The sequence below is a fragment of the Chenopodium album genome, chromosome 21 (genome assembly GCF_948465745.1).
Source record: "Chenopodium album chromosome 21, dcCheAlbu1.1, whole genome shotgun sequence".
Taxonomy (NCBI): domain Eukaryota; kingdom Viridiplantae; phylum Streptophyta; class Magnoliopsida; order Caryophyllales; family Amaranthaceae; genus Chenopodium; species Chenopodium album.
The window spans coordinates 40,943,727-40,961,565 of NC_137854.1; the positions used below are offsets into that span (position 1 = coordinate 40,943,727).

At 34.7% G+C, this 17,839-nt stretch overlaps 3 protein-coding genes and 1 pseudogene across 4 annotated transcripts; 2 read left to right on the plus strand and 2 right to left on the minus strand.

Moving 5' to 3' along the window:
• The first annotated feature begins 817 nt into the window (after positions 1-817).
• Positions 818-5,722, plus strand: LOC145602022 (putative uridine nucleosidase 2). The gene is made up of 10 exons (XM_081658132.1): positions 818-974; positions 1,725-1,799; positions 1,921-2,036; positions 3,237-3,296; positions 3,384-3,569; positions 3,728-3,832; positions 3,964-4,060; positions 4,703-4,810; positions 4,907-5,042; positions 5,271-5,722. The coding sequence occupies exons 2-10, from the start codon at positions 1,742-1,744 to the stop codon at positions 5,377-5,379; spliced, it is 975 nt and encodes a 324-aa protein (XP_081514258.1). The 5' UTR covers positions 818-974; positions 1,725-1,741; the 3' UTR covers positions 5,380-5,722.
• A 280-nt stretch (positions 5,723-6,002) lies between these two features.
• Positions 6,003-9,595, plus strand: LOC145602666 (mitochondrial uncoupling protein 3-like). Of its 2 annotated transcripts, none has more exons than XM_081658830.1 (2): positions 6,003-6,612; positions 8,889-9,595. In XM_081658830.1, the coding sequence occupies exons 1-2, from the start codon at positions 6,235-6,237 to the stop codon at positions 9,429-9,431; spliced, it is 921 nt and encodes a 306-aa protein (XP_081514956.1). In that variant the 5' UTR covers positions 6,003-6,234; the 3' UTR covers positions 9,432-9,595. The 2 variants fall into 2 exon arrangements, 1 of the variants encoding a protein (XP_081514956.1); XR_014104582.1 differs by having other exon boundaries at positions 6,484-6,612; positions 8,881-9,009.
• A 289-nt stretch (positions 9,596-9,884) lies between these two features.
• On the minus strand, positions 9,885-11,518 carry LOC145602346 (uncharacterized; annotated as a pseudogene).
• A 1,044-nt stretch (positions 11,519-12,562) lies between these two features.
• On the minus strand, positions 12,563-16,065 carry LOC145602397 (uncharacterized). The gene is made up of 4 exons (XM_081658590.1): positions 15,818-16,065; positions 14,436-14,558; positions 13,437-13,539; positions 12,563-13,097 (listed from the first exon to the last, which is right to left on the minus strand). Exons 1-4 carry the CDS (start codon positions 15,910-15,912, stop codon positions 12,852-12,854), a joined length of 567 nt encoding a protein of 188 aa, XP_081514716.1. The 5' UTR covers positions 15,913-16,065; the 3' UTR covers positions 12,563-12,851.
• Positions 16,066-17,839: the final 1,774 nt, after the last annotated feature.

Below are 17,839 nucleotides of genomic sequence, written 5' to 3' on the forward strand. Positions count from 1 at the left end.
ATTTAAATAATTTTTTTGTTAGCTCATAGTCATAGGATATAAGGCTCAAACTCAAAGCCTCGCTTAAACCCCATCAAGCGAACCCTTTACAGAAGCCTGGGGTGTAAATGAGCCGAGCCGAGTACTACCTTGTTCATGTTCAACTTCAATTTACTTAGGCGAGTTCGAGCACGATCCCGAGCTTTCAAGTGAGCTCAAAAATCTGTTCAAGCTCGGCTCATTTAGTCCACTATATGTTCGCAAATGGTTCGTGAACGGCTCGTTTATAAACGAGCATTTCATGCATAATTTTAGTAATAAACGAGCTTTGTACTTTAACATTTGAAAATCTCAAAAAATAGCATAATAATTAAATCCTAATTATAGACCTAAGAATTAAATCTTAATTATTAAAAAACTTAAGAGTTAAATTAACGATTGTGAATAAATCAATAATTCATGAATATAAAATAAAAGAGTAATTCGCAAACATAAATAAATGAGTTGTTCATGAGCTTATCTGAACGAGTATATCTATGTTCGTGTTCAAGCTCATTTATTAAATGAGCTTAAAAATTTGTTCAAACTCAGCTCATTGCTTCTATCGAGCTTGAACCCAAGTAGTTTATTGGTCGGCTTGGTTCATTTACACCCCTGCATAAGCCGTTTGTTTACTGGCGGTAGTGGTTTTACACCTTTCCCCTTTTCATTCATTCATCCCACCATATACCATTTTTGTCACATAATAAACAATAATATCGCTTGTCAACTTGTATATTCCGAAAAATATAATAATCGTAAGCTGAACGTAACTTATAATAACGGCATGTGTTTGGTTTGGTTTGATAACCTTGCTTACGCACTTCTTGTTGGCATTTGGCTGGCTAGTAATCCCGAAAATTGATCCAAAAATTAATCATCTCCGATTCACCGACGCCATAAATCCGTCTTCCAGCGACGGTGCTGCCCAGATTAGCAAGCGTCGCTTCATTTTGGTTTGTTTAATCATTGAACACATTTCAAGTTTTATACTTTTTGTTTGAGATCGATTGAATTTTGTTCTTTGATATTATTTTTTGATGGTATTTGGCAATGTGATACTTCCTTTGTCTCAAAAGAAGAATTTTTAGAACAGAGAAAGTACTGATTTTCAATTAGTATTGTAAAATTTGATTCATTTTTACTTAAAGTTAGGATTTTTAATTAGTGGGAAGTAGTCATAATATCATATGAATGTAGATTTTATGAGCAGATATAATAATAAAGTCCAATCTTTTGATTGGTTTGCCTTTATGAACTAATGATTGGTAGGGTAAAGCTCAATTATGCTGTTATAGATTATGGGGTCGAAGATTTTATTGAGGGCGATTTTTCCATTGGGTGGAATTAAATCATAAGTTCATAATGTTTTAGATGGATTCAATTAAGATTCTACTTTATTTCTTGCTGAAAAGTCCATTTGATTTTTCATAAATAAAATCATGGTTAAAGTTCAATTATATAGCAAGATTGAATAACTTGGAAATGCGGGGGTAACACAATATTGCTTGCACTATTTGTTTATAAGTTGGAAAATTTTCCAAATTATTTTTCATCCAATGCACACAATCTTTCTGTAGGAATCTTTGCTTGAATTTTGTTTTGAAATTTTAAGATGACTATTGGTAGATTTCGGGTTGTTGCGTGGTTACCAACTATTTTTTTATGAGGGATCAATATCAACTACTGTTGCTGTTGCTCCTCAGGAAACAGACTAATAACAATGGCAGAGGGGGAGCTTGGGAAGAAAAAGCTCATAATCGATACCGATCCTGGCATTGGTAGGCCTATTGTTTCCCATGTTTGCTTTATTAAAACTTTAGTGACTTTCTATGACTCTTTAGTGATTTTTTTACCCAAAATTATTTTTGATTTAATTGTTTTGATTGTGAATAAATGCAGATGATGCTATGGCAATATTTGTGGCACTTCAATCACCTGAGGTGGAGGTGATTGGTCTCACTACTATATATGGAAATGTCTACACCACACTAGCAACAAGAAATGCCTTGCATTTGGTACCAATTATTTTTCAATATTAACCTCCTCTTTAACTTTCTTAATAGCACATATGTAGCTGGTGTCTATCAAGCATCAAGTATGTTTGATATCTCATATTCAGTCTTCAAATCATCTTTGAGGCACGATGTAACTATGTAAGGATGTCAATGTGGTCCTAGCCTAAAGGTTATGATTGAAAATTTGAAATATTGATTACTTTAGGTCCCAGCCTCGCAGGATAATGTCCCTCTATTCCCTGTTGTATGTATGTCTACTGTATTGGCCTTTAAGCCTCATGTAAACAAGGATGAAATAAATTTGGGAATAGCTATGGCATAAATCATTCTAATTTAACAACCAGGAGTGCGTTTAAGGGTTTTCCTTGGTTATTTTTTTTTTTCCTAGATGTGTTATTCATGATTTTTGATCTTATTTGAATAACATGTTATAATAATTTGTTTTGGAATAAGTACATTGGTTAGCACAGTATGCTGTAAGGCCTGTAACATATCATAACTGGTTTTCATCTTGAGAAAAGGATGCATCAATTTATGTATTTAAAAAAAGGGACCTCTATGGGAGATTTTCATACATCCAACTGTGCAGGCAATGTCTTACATCTGAGGAAAAAATTGAGTGGTTACATCCTCCCACCTATCGCCTATTGGAAAGTGATTCACTCAAATATAGCTCATTAGCTTGTATGCTCCCTGAAGCTACTAGATGGAAACTTTTGGGATCTTATAAGCTTGCCTTTTGTGGGATCATTTGGTTTGTACTATCTCACAGCTGTTCGATTTTCTTAACAAAATTTATCTAGATTGGACAAGTGACTTGTGTGGAAACCTGTATGGAAATTTGTTATGAATTAAACATTGAACAAGTTAGGTTAGAACATTGTTGTGGCCATTAACGGTCAAAGCTGCATGAACCTTTTGGTCTATTATGCATAATTTTCTAAGTTTTGGAGTTTAATATAATCAATAATATCTTGTTCCATTATATTGGCATTTTGATATGACGAATTTCTGGAATCGTGAATCATAAATGCTAGATTAATAGCCAACCATAAAGATTTATAGCCCAAAACATAGTGATTCTTCAATATATAGATCTCCTGGTATGGTGCTTCAATGAACCCAATATCTTTTCATTTGAACTTATTTCATTTGTCTTTTGACTCTTTTCTCTCCTGGTTTGCTTTCCTTGTGGTGTAGTTAGAGGTGGCTGGGAGGACGGATATTCCTGTGGCTGAAGGATCTCACTTTACAATCACTGTATGCCTTCTGTTATAAATTCTTTATTTCAGCTCCTCTGTCATATTCACTGAAAAAAGAATTTAACACAATCTGTTGCTTATCAAGAATGGTACAAAGCTCCGCATAGCTGACTTTGTTCACGGGGCAGATGGTCTGGGTAACCAAAATTTTCCTCCTCCAAATGGAAAGGCAATCGAGCAATCAGCAGCTGCTTTTCTTGTTGATCAGGCTAGCAAATATCCTGGAGAAATCACTTTAGTGGCTCTGGGGCCTCTAACAAATATTGCTTTGGTAGGTTTTATTGTATTTGATCCTTTTTTTCTTCTTGCTGTTTGTGTTTCCATTTGGGACTTTTATAGAATAGTTATCAACTATTATATATATATATTTTGCTGCTTTAGCTTGTCTTCTTCCTCTGTGATATTTGCTTACTTGAATAATGCCCACAGGCAATCCAACTTGATCCTGCATTTACAAAAAACATAGGAAAAATTGTTATTCTTGGTGGAGCTTTTGCCGTAAATGGCAATGTAAATCCTGCAGCTGAAGCTAATGTAAGTAATTTTTCCTCAAGGTTTAAGATTAGAAATATTTTTTTAGTCACTTCTGTGATAATCTGTACCACTCAGCCTTTGGGATTTCGATTCATTCTCAATTTCTTAATGTCCTTGGACTGTTTGGACAGATATTTGGTGATCCAGATTCAGCAGATATTGTTTTCACAAGTGGAGCTGATATTCTTGCTGTGGGAATAAATGTGACCCACCAAGTTCTTTTCACTGGTAACATTCTAGAATCTCCAATCTTCCACAATCTTACATATATATATATATATATATATATATATATAAGTGACGTGAGTAATTTATAATAGTGTTGCAACTATTCTCCTCAGATTTTTGTTTATCATATGCTGTTCTCCCAATTTCTAGATTCATTTGCAGGATGGGTTTTGTCACAAAAATTGATAGGCTAATCACACCTTCAGTCTTTAATTTGTAACACTAGGAGCTGTTGGTCTTGATTTGAAGCTTTTATGCCTTTTCAATACTTGTGCACTTTGATTTTTAATTTGAGTCTGATGCTTCAAGTCCTCAACTAGAAGGATGTGTTGTAAATGCTGCTGACCTTTTTGGAATCTGATACATCAAGGCTCTAGATAAACATTGTTGCTCAGAGCTCTTGTTAACTGTTGCGACAAACGTTGCCTCCTCTTCCTTCCTCATTTCCACTTGTGCTCAATTTAGTTTCAACTTGATATATATTATTCCCTTTGGATTTGAGTGTGTTCCATATTTACTTTTTTAAAAAGGCTTCTTTTGATGTGATACTTCTTTACAATCATGATTCTTGGTGATCCTAGTGTAAGCTTGGTTGTGCCTAACACGCCTCAAACAACTGTATGTTTATATTCTTGCTTGCAGATGCTGATCGAGAAAAGTTGGCAGCATCAAACGGAAAATTAGCTCAGTACCTGTGCAAGATCTTAGACGTGTATTATTCCTACCATTGTGATGCATACGATATTAAAGGTATGTCGAGTACTTTGGTTTTATCCTCTGGTAGAGATATTTATTTATTTATTATAATTTTTTATTTGAGTAGCTGTTAATTGTTCTTTTATGCAGGTGTTTATCTTCATGATCCTGCCACCATGCTTGCTGCTATAGATCCTTCATTATTTACTTGGACAGAAGGTGCCGTAAGAGTGCAAACAAGTGGTATTACTAGGGGTCTCACAATACTGTATAACAAACAGAAAAGGTAAGCCATTACAGTCCCAATCTATAATTACTACTTCACTTGCATATGTCAAATTAAAAATAGTATGAATAAAAGTAACTTCTTTCTGTCTCAACAACTTTTCTCAAACTGCTTCATCTAGTGATCATATCCGACTTCTATATTATTACTGCATTTTCCTTCTCCTGATAAATTCAATTTGCACATATCTCTATTTCCATGCTTAACACTTGCTTCTGGATCTGTTAGGTTTGAAGAAGTGACTGAATGGACCAATAAACCTACAGTTAAGGTGGCAGTCACAGTTGATGCTCCAGAGGTGGTCAAATTGGTCATGGATCGTGTTATGAGTTTTTGATTTGTGGTGCTAACGCTATTGTTGATCAAGTGGCTCCAACATGTTCATCTTTCCTTCTGATGCTAGTCTAATTTACCCGCGGCATCTATAGTTCCAAGACAATTGGATGACTATTGTGGAGAATTTCCCATTCTCCCACTCCCAGTCCCACCCCTTGTATTAGTAACTTATACATAAACATAGCATGATTCCATTACATTGTTGGTGCATAAAGAATTATGGGATGGGATATATAGATCAAATGCAATGGAAGAGAAACATATGTATGATGCATTTAGCCATCCTTTCATCTCTAATAATTGGCTGATTCTGTACTTAGCAAAATGTTGGGGCTTTCACCTTTGCCTAAAGATTTCACTTTTTTTTTCTTCCCTTGAAACTAGTTTTTTGTTTTTTTTCCTCCCCGAAACTAGAGTTTGATGTATCATACATCCATACTGTTTACGCCCTCCAAAAATAAACTTCACTTAACACCCTTTTCTAATATATTTGAGAAATGACTACATAGTAGAATAGATAGTCAAAATGATTAAATGTATGGTTTACATAATTATTTTTATACCATAAATTTTTTGAGAAAATTTGATAAAATTCTTAAAAGTATACTTTGTATAAAGTTGATATTGACATATACAATAGAATCAATAGAACCTTAATAGGTTGATCAAGTAGATTAGCAAGTCATTTTATACACCTGAATGCACAATGTTCTCTATGTACTCGTTTTAAAACGAAGAGCAATAAACGTGCACACATTGACAACCCGATCAACCCTTGGCTTCCCTCGATAGCTCATTAGCATTAAATCATATCATAAGTAGAGAACAATTTTGTTTTGGTGCATATGATCAAACCATGAAACCGACCCAAGGCCAAGACCCCACCCACAAGAAGATCCTTTTGACCTCCCTTTCGGCCATGGTAGCCGAGTCAACCACCTTTCCAATCGACATAACCAAGACCAGACTCCAACTCCATGCCTCCTCCGCCGCAACAAACGCCTTCAAAGTGGCGATTAACATTGTAAGAAACGAGGGTTTTCTGGGTTTATACCAAGGTTTATCCCCTGCTATTATTCGCCACCTCTTCTATACTCCTATTCGAATTGTGGGTTATGAACATTTGAGAAATGCTCTTCTTGTTGCTCAAAATCAACATTCTGATGCTGTTTCTGGGTCTCTTTCTCTTTCCTCTAAGGCCCTTGTTGGAGGTTTATCTGGGGTTATTGCCCAGGTATAAATTTTTATACTTTCTTGCTTTTATTTTTTAAAAGTTAATTAATTTGGTTATTGATCTAATTTTTATTATTTTGATTGATTGAGCTGATTAGTGATCTGGGGTTGGGAATTTTTTGGTGAGCTATATGATGTTTGTACTATTTGTTCTTTGTGTTGTGAAATTCAAGCTTGTTTGAAAAGGGGTTTTGTGGAATTACTTAACAAAAACAACAAAATTTGGAATTTTTGGGTAACTTGTATGATTTGGGTAACTGTTTTGTGATGGTGTACTGGTGTAGTATGATTTTGTTTATAATGTGTTCAAGAGTGGTGTTTGGATGATGAGATAAAATTACAATTTGGAAATGGGAAGAAAAAAAGAATGATTTTCCAGTCTAGGCTGTTGTTGAACAGAAAATTTGGAGAAAATGATGAAAAACTTGTGTGATTGGGAATTGTTATCTGTCTACTTGTTTGGTTTTTGGATGATAGCATGTCTTCTTTTTTGAATTGTTTGTAGTTGATCAATTTTACAATGAGGAAGCTAAGATAGCAGTTGTATTGTGGTCTTGTGGAGGCCGTTGTACTCAAATTAAATATATAATGTTTTTTGTTTTTCTGAAATGTCATTGAGTTGTGAGCAAAACACAAATTCAAGAAGAATATCGCCCTTGGGTAGGCTGTTGATCCATGAAATTATTTGGTCAGTGTTGCCTTTTATGCATCACTCTTTTATTAATTTGCTCTCCTTTTTCCCCTGAATATAGAAATTATACTTAATTATTGCTGATATGTTTTACTTATAGGTGTATGGAAGTCATCTTCTGCTCACTTATTTAACATTATTTCTAAATATTGCCTTTCAAATGAGTCTCAGCTCATCCTAGCTATTAATTCTTATCCCCACTAATGAGTTCCTCTTGCATCAGAAATTGTTATTAATGTATAATCAACTATGGCTAGCCATGTATGACCAATGAATCGTATGGGACCTAGGTATGAGTATAGTTTTAACTTTTAAAATCTTTATAGCTTCGATGATGATTGATGATAGATATGCTTGTATTGATTTGGAAGGAGCATGCCATTATGCCAACGAAGTGAAACTTTCATCTCAGGAAGCTTTTTGGCTCAATAACTTCTTCAGGATCATGAATTGTGATGCTGATTGTTTGAGAAAGGACAACATGATGAATCAGATTTGCAAATTTAATCATGTGTTTGGCTTGAAACCATAAATGTATGGGATGAACTAGGGAAAGTAGTTTGAGAAGGTAGTGAGCTTGTATTTTCCTTCCAAAATTGTCAACATTGGAAAAATTTGGTATTTTAAGGGTGTCTTTGAGGAGCTTTCTTACTGTGTTTTCTACAAATAATAATTATAAAATTTTGACATGGCAATAGCTCTAGTCTCAAGAGTATTTGACCTAATTGTTTTCTTTGTCAAGATGATTTGGGAAGTTTTGGATGGGGTTGCAGCTTCGTTACATAGTTGAATTGGTAACAAAATGGCATAACAATAATTGAACTCAAATTAATGAAAGCGTTAATCTAAGGTGGGTAATTATGAATTGAGAGAGCATACACTACCAAAAAAAATTGTTAAAATTCTTAAACCATGAATCTATGGTTGGGGGACTAAATTTCACACAATGGGATGCTGATCAAATGGTTGTAGACTTTTCTAGTTCTGTATAAGTGTCACTGCTGTTTTCTGCACATGTTGACTTGGAAGACATTGTTATCTGCTGTTTTCTTGTGCTGTTTTTGTTAAGTTCTTCTGCCTGCCTCTATATAATGATTGTTAAAGAAGAGGAGCTGGGTGTTCCTTGTAAAGCTTTTCCTGTAACTGATTGTTCTGGACTTGACTGAATCATGAACATTTTTGGTAACTAACAATTTCACCTGACATGCTTTCAAAGTTATTGCACTTAGTATTTTGCATACTTGGTAGATATGTTGGAGACACTTTTCTCTTCTCTGCAGAGAGAGTTTGTTTTGCGTAATAGCTATTGGATTTAAATGGATTTTAGCTGTCATAAAAATTCCGGTTGAATTTGGAAACCTGAAGTTCCGTGCTTAGGAATGCCTCTTTTTCTGCTACTGGCGTTATCCATCATGTGAATTTTTCTTTAGTTTCATTTGTAATATACTTTTTTTCAGAGGGGAACTGATGTGGGTACATGCTTTGTTGTTGGTTGGAGAAATCTTATTGCATAAACTCTTTCCTTATTCTCTCCTTTTTGCTTTCATAATCTTACAACATCGTTGTTCATCCCCCTAGGTGTGCAGGTGGTGGCAAGCCCAGCTGATCTAGTTAAGGTTAGAATGCAAGCATATGGTCGTCTAATCTGTCAAGGTCTGCAGCCTAGATACTCTGGTCCTATTGATGCCTTTAGCAAGATCATTTCTACTGAGGGTTTCCTTGGACTTTGGAAAGGGGTTGTTCCGAATATGCAAAGAGCATTTTTGGTCAACATGGGGGAATTGGCATGTTATGATCATGCAAAACATTTTGTTATTAGGAATCAGATAGCCGATGACAATATATATGCTCATACCCTAGCTTCTATCATGTCGGGCCTCGCAGCTACGACCTTGAGCTGTCCAGCTGATGTAGTAAAGACTAGAATGATGAATCAAGCAGTGAGTGAGGATGGTAAACTGATGTACAGAAATTCTTATGATTGTTTGGTGAAGACGGTAAAGCTTGAAGGACCAAAGGCATTATGGAAGGGGTTCTTTCCCACATGGGCAAGGCTTGGTCCTTGGCAGTTTATGTTTTGGGTCTCATACGAGAAATTCAGGCAGATTGCAGGTCTCTCTTCTTTCTGATGTTTAGTCTTCCATAAATTTTGACAAGTTTCTTATGCAATAAATTCTTTTAATTTTTTTTGATGAAGACAGTCTGTATTCTATGAGGAAATTAGGCTGAGCTTCCTTGATTTTATTCCTGTCAAGTGTCAAACATATTTATATAAAAAATTATTTCATGTTGAGACCCTTTTGATTCATGTTTGATTGCTTAGAGTTCCCAAGTGTCAGGAGCTTTTTATTGGTTCCTAATCGAGATTTGATGAGGGCACGTACTCGTAGGAGTAAACTGGTAAGCACGTCGTCTTTGAAAAGTTTGGGGTAAAGAGTATAGAGTAATTAATTTTATGAAGAGTTTGGTGAAAAGTCTATTCGAGGATATAAACAAATTAGATCCTAAACTAACGGATTTGAGATTGACACTTTCGTAAGTTGACAAATAATTTGTCATGTAAGAAGTAAGAACCTTGATATCGTAATATTAAGGACAACCAATATTCAGAAAGCACAAAAATTAATAACGCAACCCATAAGTTGGACCATGAATTTTTTACATCAAATATTCGGTTATATGCTCATAATTTGGGATCTTTATCACACAATTCACACTAACCCTATTTTCTAATCATAACATTCATAAGTGAAATCCTGTCCATCTTTTAAAAGTTGTATAAATCACTTCCTTGAGAAACAGCTAACCCAATTCCAGTCCTACCTTGTACACCAAGTCCAGTATAATACAACCTCCATTGATCATCATTTCCATCCATTTGAACCAAACATGGAGATCCAACTCCATTCCTATCCCATCCACCCTCCGATGCCGCCATCAAAACCGCCTTGTCGCTCACCGGTCTCCAATCAGTCAATCCATCCTCTGATACCGCCAGCCCAATACTACTCTTCCCATCCCTGGCAACAGCTTCATATGCCATCAAATAATTCCCTACTTTGTTATTTCTTACCACACTAGCATTCACAACCCCCATTTCATCAAAACACCCCTCACTACTAACCCCTTGTCCTACACTCTTAATCTTGCCTAGCTTCACCCACTTAATCCCATCTCTTGACCTCGCGATACCGATACAGAATTTCTTTTCTTGAGGATCAAAGGAATGATAGTACATTCTCAAATCTCCACTACTATGGAAAACAACATGTGGGGAAGCAATGAACAAAGAATCCCATTCCCCTTTTGCACCCACATCAAATAATGCACCACTATGATGATCACCTTCAATTCTAGCCCAATGTCTTCCATCTTGGCTTATGGCTAACCCTGGCAATGACTTAAAAACTCCCCCAAACCCAAACTCGAACCCGAACCCAACCCCTTTTGCAGCTTCAGTAACCTGGAGACTGTAATCTTGTGGGAATTCCACCTCCTCAGAACACAAACCTGAGTAGTAAAGCCAGTAAACAGCCATTGAAGCTCTAACTTTATTACTAGACATGATCATAACCTCACAAGGCCTAACACTTTTTGTATCAAATGCCCACCAATCTTCACCACAAGTCATCACCATCCCAGTACTGGAACCTGAATCCACAGCCTGCTCTCCCCTCTCCCAATGCACCCCATTGCTCGAAACCGCCAACCCAATCGAACCCGAACCCGACTCGTTATCAGACTTACACTTACCATAGTACCACATATACCACCTCTCTTCATCATCACTCAAGAATCTTTTTACAACAGGGGAACCAACCTCAGCACTATCCCAACATCCAGTTTGACCAAGATCAAAGATTAAGCCCCTAGATGATGATGTTGAAGGGTTAATACTAGAACTAGATATGGGTTTGGGTGGGTTTTTTTCCGGGTCAATCTCATTTGGGTTAGAACCAAATTCTACATTGGAATTAGAATTGGGACTTTGATTTTCACCAATTATGTTGGGATTTTTGGAGCAGAGAGGAAGTAAGAGTGAAGGGTATTTCAGGGATTTAGCAAAATGGGGATAATAAGAAGTTATAAAGGTGGGATTTTTAGTGGAAATTGGAGTAGTTAAGTTGAGTGTGTTGTTGCTGGGTTTTGGGAAGTTAATGGCTTTCATGCTGCAAATCAGGTTGGAAATCTTGGAATGATTGATGGATGGTTAAAGAGTGACTTGAGGAAGATTTAAATAGGGATAAATAGCCACTCAGATTGTGACACATCAGCTTGTTATTGCAGATTGTCAATTTTATTTGTGGTTCATGGTGGAGCTGGGAATTTTAAGATTTTGGTCATTTCTATAAGCCATTTGGTTTGTGGAATTGCAAAATCTTCTGCCTTTCATCTTTTAAATTAACTTATCTCACCTTATTTGCAAGTATATACTACCTCCGGCTAGATCAGGTCGTAACAATAGTTCAAATTATGCTATCAATGTGGCTAGTGATTATAGACAGATGAGGAATTGCAACACTTGAAACAAATCAAATTAAATCTTTAATTTTGAAAGGATACAGCTATAATGATTCTTTGTTCTTGATGATCTTGTTAAAAGCAAAGGATGGTAAGACTAAAAGTATTCAACAAGTGACAAATACTCCCAAAAAAATTATTTGCATTATGTACTTTAATCATCAGATACCAAAAAAAAAAAAACAAAACAAAACAAAACAAAAAACTAAGGGCTTGTTTGGCATCATTTTTTGTTTTCAATTTTTTGTTTTTTTTTTAAAAAACTAAAAACCAAAAACAAAAAACAAGAAAAAGGTGTTTCCACTCTTCTGTTGTCAGTTTTCAAAATTATCATGATTTTAATAAGTCTAAATAGTTTTTGATTCATTATGTGACATATATAATATACTTTTAAAAAACAAAAAACCAAAAAAAACAGAAAACCACAACGATGCCAAACGAACCCTAAATTGCTTTATAACAGAGAATAAATTCCAATTGTTTCAATATACATGCAGAAGGAGGAATTCTAGACACTACAAGATCATATTAGTACATAACAGCAGCCGAAAGCACTTTTTCCCCATGTTTCAGTAATTAGAGATTTAGAGGAAGATTTAGGCAACCAGCTTGCTCTATAGTATAGTGTTTCTTCAAAAAAAAAAAAAAAAAAAAAAAAGCTTGCTCTATAGTACAAATTGAAGTTAAAAGATGGAAAGAAAGAAACAACTTTAAAGCTGAATAATCTAAGAACTCTGGAAGCTGTAATACAGGATATATTAGCACAGTTCAGGAAAAATCTGGTTTATTAGCATCCAATGAGAAAAATCAGGAAAATTCTGATATTTGTTTTCTAAACTCTACAACTGCATCTCAAAACAAAAATCAATTGATTTATGATCCTAAATCAGTAAAAGTGATCAAGTGAATCATGTAACAATAATGAAAAACCAAATGCATACGAATGGAGCAAAAGCAAAGGTGCAAACTCTTGGCAAGATAGCAAGGCTGCTCTCGTTTTTGATTGAATCAAATTACTTTTTCAAGAACTAAACGCCTCGCCCTCCAAACCTTTCCCTCATATCAGCAGCTCTTTCTTCTTTTAGCTTCTTAGCTATCTCTAGTATATGAGGATTGAAAAATCGGTCACGGACATGAGGTCGCTCCTCTGCCTGTATCTCTTTAATAGCACTTGGGTATGGATTAGGAGGAGGTTTTGTCCCCTGAATATGAGCTATTTGCCTTAAACGCTTGTACGCCTGCCTTTTGGATTTCTTCTCTCCTCGATATTCCATCTGTATGCAAATAGTAAAGTCAGCTTATGAGTTCAAAAGAGATAGTGGAAGGCAGAAGCACTACGTCCCTCCACAGATAATAGGTCATATTCTACTTTATAGTAAAAATAAATCAACTTTGACTGCATAATTGTCAAAATTGATATTGAGTTGTGATGGGATGCAAAATATTTTACAATGGTTTAGTGACAAAATTAATGGCCAAAGTTGATATAACTAGAGCACAAAACTCAATTGTAGCCTTATTATTAAGGATTGAACTATGAGATTATTGAGTAGTATATGGCATGAAGGACTGAAACAAAGAAGGAGATTATAAAAATATATAGTCTCTCATACATCAGCTATGGCCAATGCTTGTTCCTCTCTTACTCCCTGCTCCTTCAATTCGAGTACTCGCCCAGCAAAAATACGGGCTGGAACAGGACTGAAACTATTAAACCTGCTCAAAATGAAAAAAAGTCATAAACCAAACCCAACAAAACTTTGTTTTATGCTTTTTCAAGACCCAAGGCAAGATTAACTGTATTGTTTCATAATAGAACAAAGCTTGTCTTTGTTGTTTTTATCATTTGCTTAATTCTGCCAAGCAGTAAAGTCATACATTGCATTGGAGTATCATTAGCAATACCTAACTAAAAGTCTACACTGAAAATGAAGATTCAAGCAATAAACAACTTTACAGCCAACAATGGTGCCAATGAGTATCATTTACCAATCACATATACATATCTCCTTCAACTATTTAAGCATTATTCCAGTGTCATAAGTAATATTATAAGTCATCTAAAATTTAGATTTTATAACTTCTTTGCACAGTACATAGATTTTATGTTTATATGTATTCCAGTGTCATAAGTAATATTATAAGTCATCTAAAATTTAGATTTTATAACTTCTTTGCACAGTACATAGATTTTTATGTTTATATATGCTGCTGCTTTTTTTTTTTTTTTTTTTTTGAAACATTACTACTGCTTCATATGACAAGTCATGGACTCATGAGACCACATTGAATGATTTCTTGAGGGGGATAAAAAGTACTGTAAGCAGCAAGCTGCTCGTGCTAAAAACAAAACAGGAAGCTTTTATTTCAAAAGTAATTTTAGAAAACTGATCATGTTCCAATTTCTGATGTCAAAATTCATAATCAATAATTTAAGAAAGACAACATCTGTAATTCTTTTTCTGTGATACTTTCATTACACATTAAGTGCTTGAGCATAATTCAAAAATATTAGCTTGGCATAAACAAGTAGGACAACAAAAACTGGCTCCGCGACCATATCTAATAAACAGTACAAAGAAGAAAATTTAAAGTTGTGGAAAAAGACATACTTGATAGGATCTTCATATTTTGACTCTGGATGCTTCTGATAGAATTTATTTACATAAACATCCTCAGGAAGGCTGATTGGCTTCACTTTTCCATCAGAACGAGGAAACACAACAGGAGGGGCCCTAGACAGCACAACTGAGAGTAATCAAAATTTCAAATGATAAAAATAATCTGAAAGACTCGACATATTCAATTTTTAGATTGAGCATGAAGTAGAGAGATCAAATACTAGAAACATGAAGAGACCACCACATCATACACTAGAAGAGTGGACAGTCAAAACTACAATATTATATTTTCCAAACTCGAAGAATATAGGTAGTCATGTTTCACATGGAACATTCATGAAGCACAATTTATGGATTGACCACAAGTAATTTTCCAATTAGGTTTCAATCTCCAAACACCCAACAAGTAGTGATGGTCATGTAAATTTGAATATTGACGAGGAACCCTAAGGCAAACTTATTGTAGGTATTTCGTCAATCATCATATAACTAATTGAAACACAAAACTACCATTTAGATAATATAATTTAATTCAGACGTATCCATCATGCCTATATCTTGATTCAAATGTTCTAGAAAAATAGAGCAGAACTCCCATGTGTCAATTGATATCACTGATAAGCACCCTTCAATCCCAAAAAGCCAGCCCACCCCCCCCCCCCAAACTGCGTATCGTCACCTCAATAAGAATTTTGCATATGCGTACACCGAAAACTTTATTAGCCCAAATTGAGTCTCCTAGACTCAAATTACAAGCTATTTCCACTCTTCCCAACATCAAAGATGCACACAAATTCCTAACTAGGGATTCATCACCAATTCTCCATCACACACAGACACACTACAAAAACCTAATTTGTCTTTGCTCACTATTGAACAAAGTTCACAAAATGTTAAAACACCTCAAAATTTCCCCAGCTACTTCCAAATTCAAGAACTTCAAATCTTCAAGCAATTAACTCTTAAAGTTCCCTAAACTAAAGCATAGATCAGATAGCAAAGTTTAACCTTTATTACCGAATTCCATATACAACGAAAATCAACAACACCCATCAATGTGAACAACCTAAAATTGACCAATAGGTAACTACGAAATGCATCAATTGATCAAAATACCATCTAAAAGCAGCAATTAACAAGAAAGAAAAGCATTCAAATCACCAAACAATTAGAGAATACTATGAGATTTAATCAATTAATCCATCCAAAAACGGCGAAAATAAAACCTTTATACTACCTAGGGTTTATGCGACTACAATTTAGCAACAAAATACAGAAAATAAACAATTGGGGAATCAAGAAAATGCATCAAAGAAGAAAAATTAAACACAAAGAATTAATTTTGAAGAAAGAAAAGGAAAAAAGAAACAAACTTTTGCATGGGTTTAAGCCAAAGAGGCTCAGATTTAGCGAGACCCTTAACCAGCTTAGTGGTTTTAGTGAGAAGATCACCCTTCATGTACGACATTCTGTTGTTCGATTTTCTATCTCCTCACTTGGGCAGTTTCTTCAACTGCTGTCTCCCTCTCTTCGTAAATTGAGGAGAGAGAAAGGAAGAGAGGTTTTCAGGAAAATGAGAGGAGACTGATGGTGGTTTTGGTTGTGGTGGCGGATTTGGGAAAGAGGGAGAAAAGAGGAAGCCAGGTGGTGGCGGTTGTAATTTTTTTTTTTTTTGGTGTTCCATTCTATTCACCCTTTGGGTCAATTTAGATTCGGGAAGTTCTGGCTGGTTAGGTTTCAGTTTCCTTCCAATTGTTGTTATGAGGATCGAATTCGAGTTTTTACTCCCAAGTGTAGTCCCCCCTACAAATGGCCAAATGTAGTCCTAATCACTACTACACCAACAGCCAATTGGTGGTATAGTTAGGTTTTGTTAATGTACATTTATATAAAAAAAATTGTTAAAGGGTATGATTAGTCCAGTTACTCTGGTAAGAAAAAGTTAAAATGATTAGTCCAGTTACTACATTTGAGGCGTACATATACAGATATACTCTATAGCTTTTAAAAATATTGGACACGGCTTAGAAAACTCGAAAGTACTAAGGTATAAATCTAAAATTGAAAAGGAAAAAAAAAACACAAAACAAAACAAAAAACACTTTTTTTTTTTTTTTTTTTTTAGGTTCAAAAATAAAAATATACTACCTCCGATTTTTTTGGTTGCAACTTTGTATTATTTGAGAAATATAAAATATTTCAAAATTGCAACTAAAAAAAATAGTAGGTAGTATTTAGATGGTTGATACGAGTATTATTTGACTCTCACCATTAGTAAGTAATTTTCTGATATATTGAACATAAGTTTTTTTCTTTTTTTTTTTTTTTTTTTTTTGAATTTTGAATGGAAACATAAGCTTAATTCTAATCCAACAACTTTTCATTTAATAAATTTATATGTGTACTCCCTCTCTCATAATACATGACACGGTCAAACATTGCACACATGTCATAATATATTTCTTGTTTATGTTTTTTTCACGGTATTTAAAAAATATGAAGAGAAAGTGGATGAAATACATTAATAAAAGTGAAAAGTATAATCATAGACAAAAGTTAGAGAGAGAAAGTGGAAAAAGTACAAGGCATGTGTAAAATTCAAAGATAAATTAGAAAGTTTGATGGTATAATGGTCTTTATATATTATTCAAAAATAGAAACAAGAACAACATTTTGGAACTCCAAAATTGGAAAATAGGAATTATAATAGGGGACGGAGGGAGTATTTTTATTATGCTAGTAAAAAATTATGGTCAAGCCTAATGCATAAATAGTGAAAAAAGTCTACAGTATTATGGGACGAAAGGAGTATTATACTTCCTCCGCTTTCTTTTATTTATAAATTATAACACAATCTTTGGACACACTTTGTAAGGAGTTGATTGAAGTAGGTAAATGAGTAATTTTATCAAAATTCTAACTAAGAATAGAAAAGGATTAGATACTACGTGTATAAATTATTTTGAAAACAAAAGAGATACTCCTATCATTGTGTATAAATAAAGGCGGGGTCAAAGTTAATACTTCATATACTACCTCCGCTTCTTATTACTCGCAACAAATTCCTTTTTTGGAAGGTCCACATTACTCGCAACAACTTAATTTCTTTACTTTTATGGTAGGTTTTTTCTTATAAATTGACAATTTTACCCTTACTTATTTTATAACTCACAACATTACTACTCCTAATCCCCACTAAAAAAAGATTCCCTCCCTCACTTTCTCTCTCCTTCACATGGACCACTTTTCTTTCCCTCCCTTTTAACTCCCCTAATACTTTACCCCTCCCCTTAATTAATCCCCCTTCAATCTTTTGCCTCGGCCTCCGCAATCTTGTACTTTGTTGCGAGTAATAAGAAGCGGAGGTAGTATATGAATAGTGCAAAAAAGGGGGC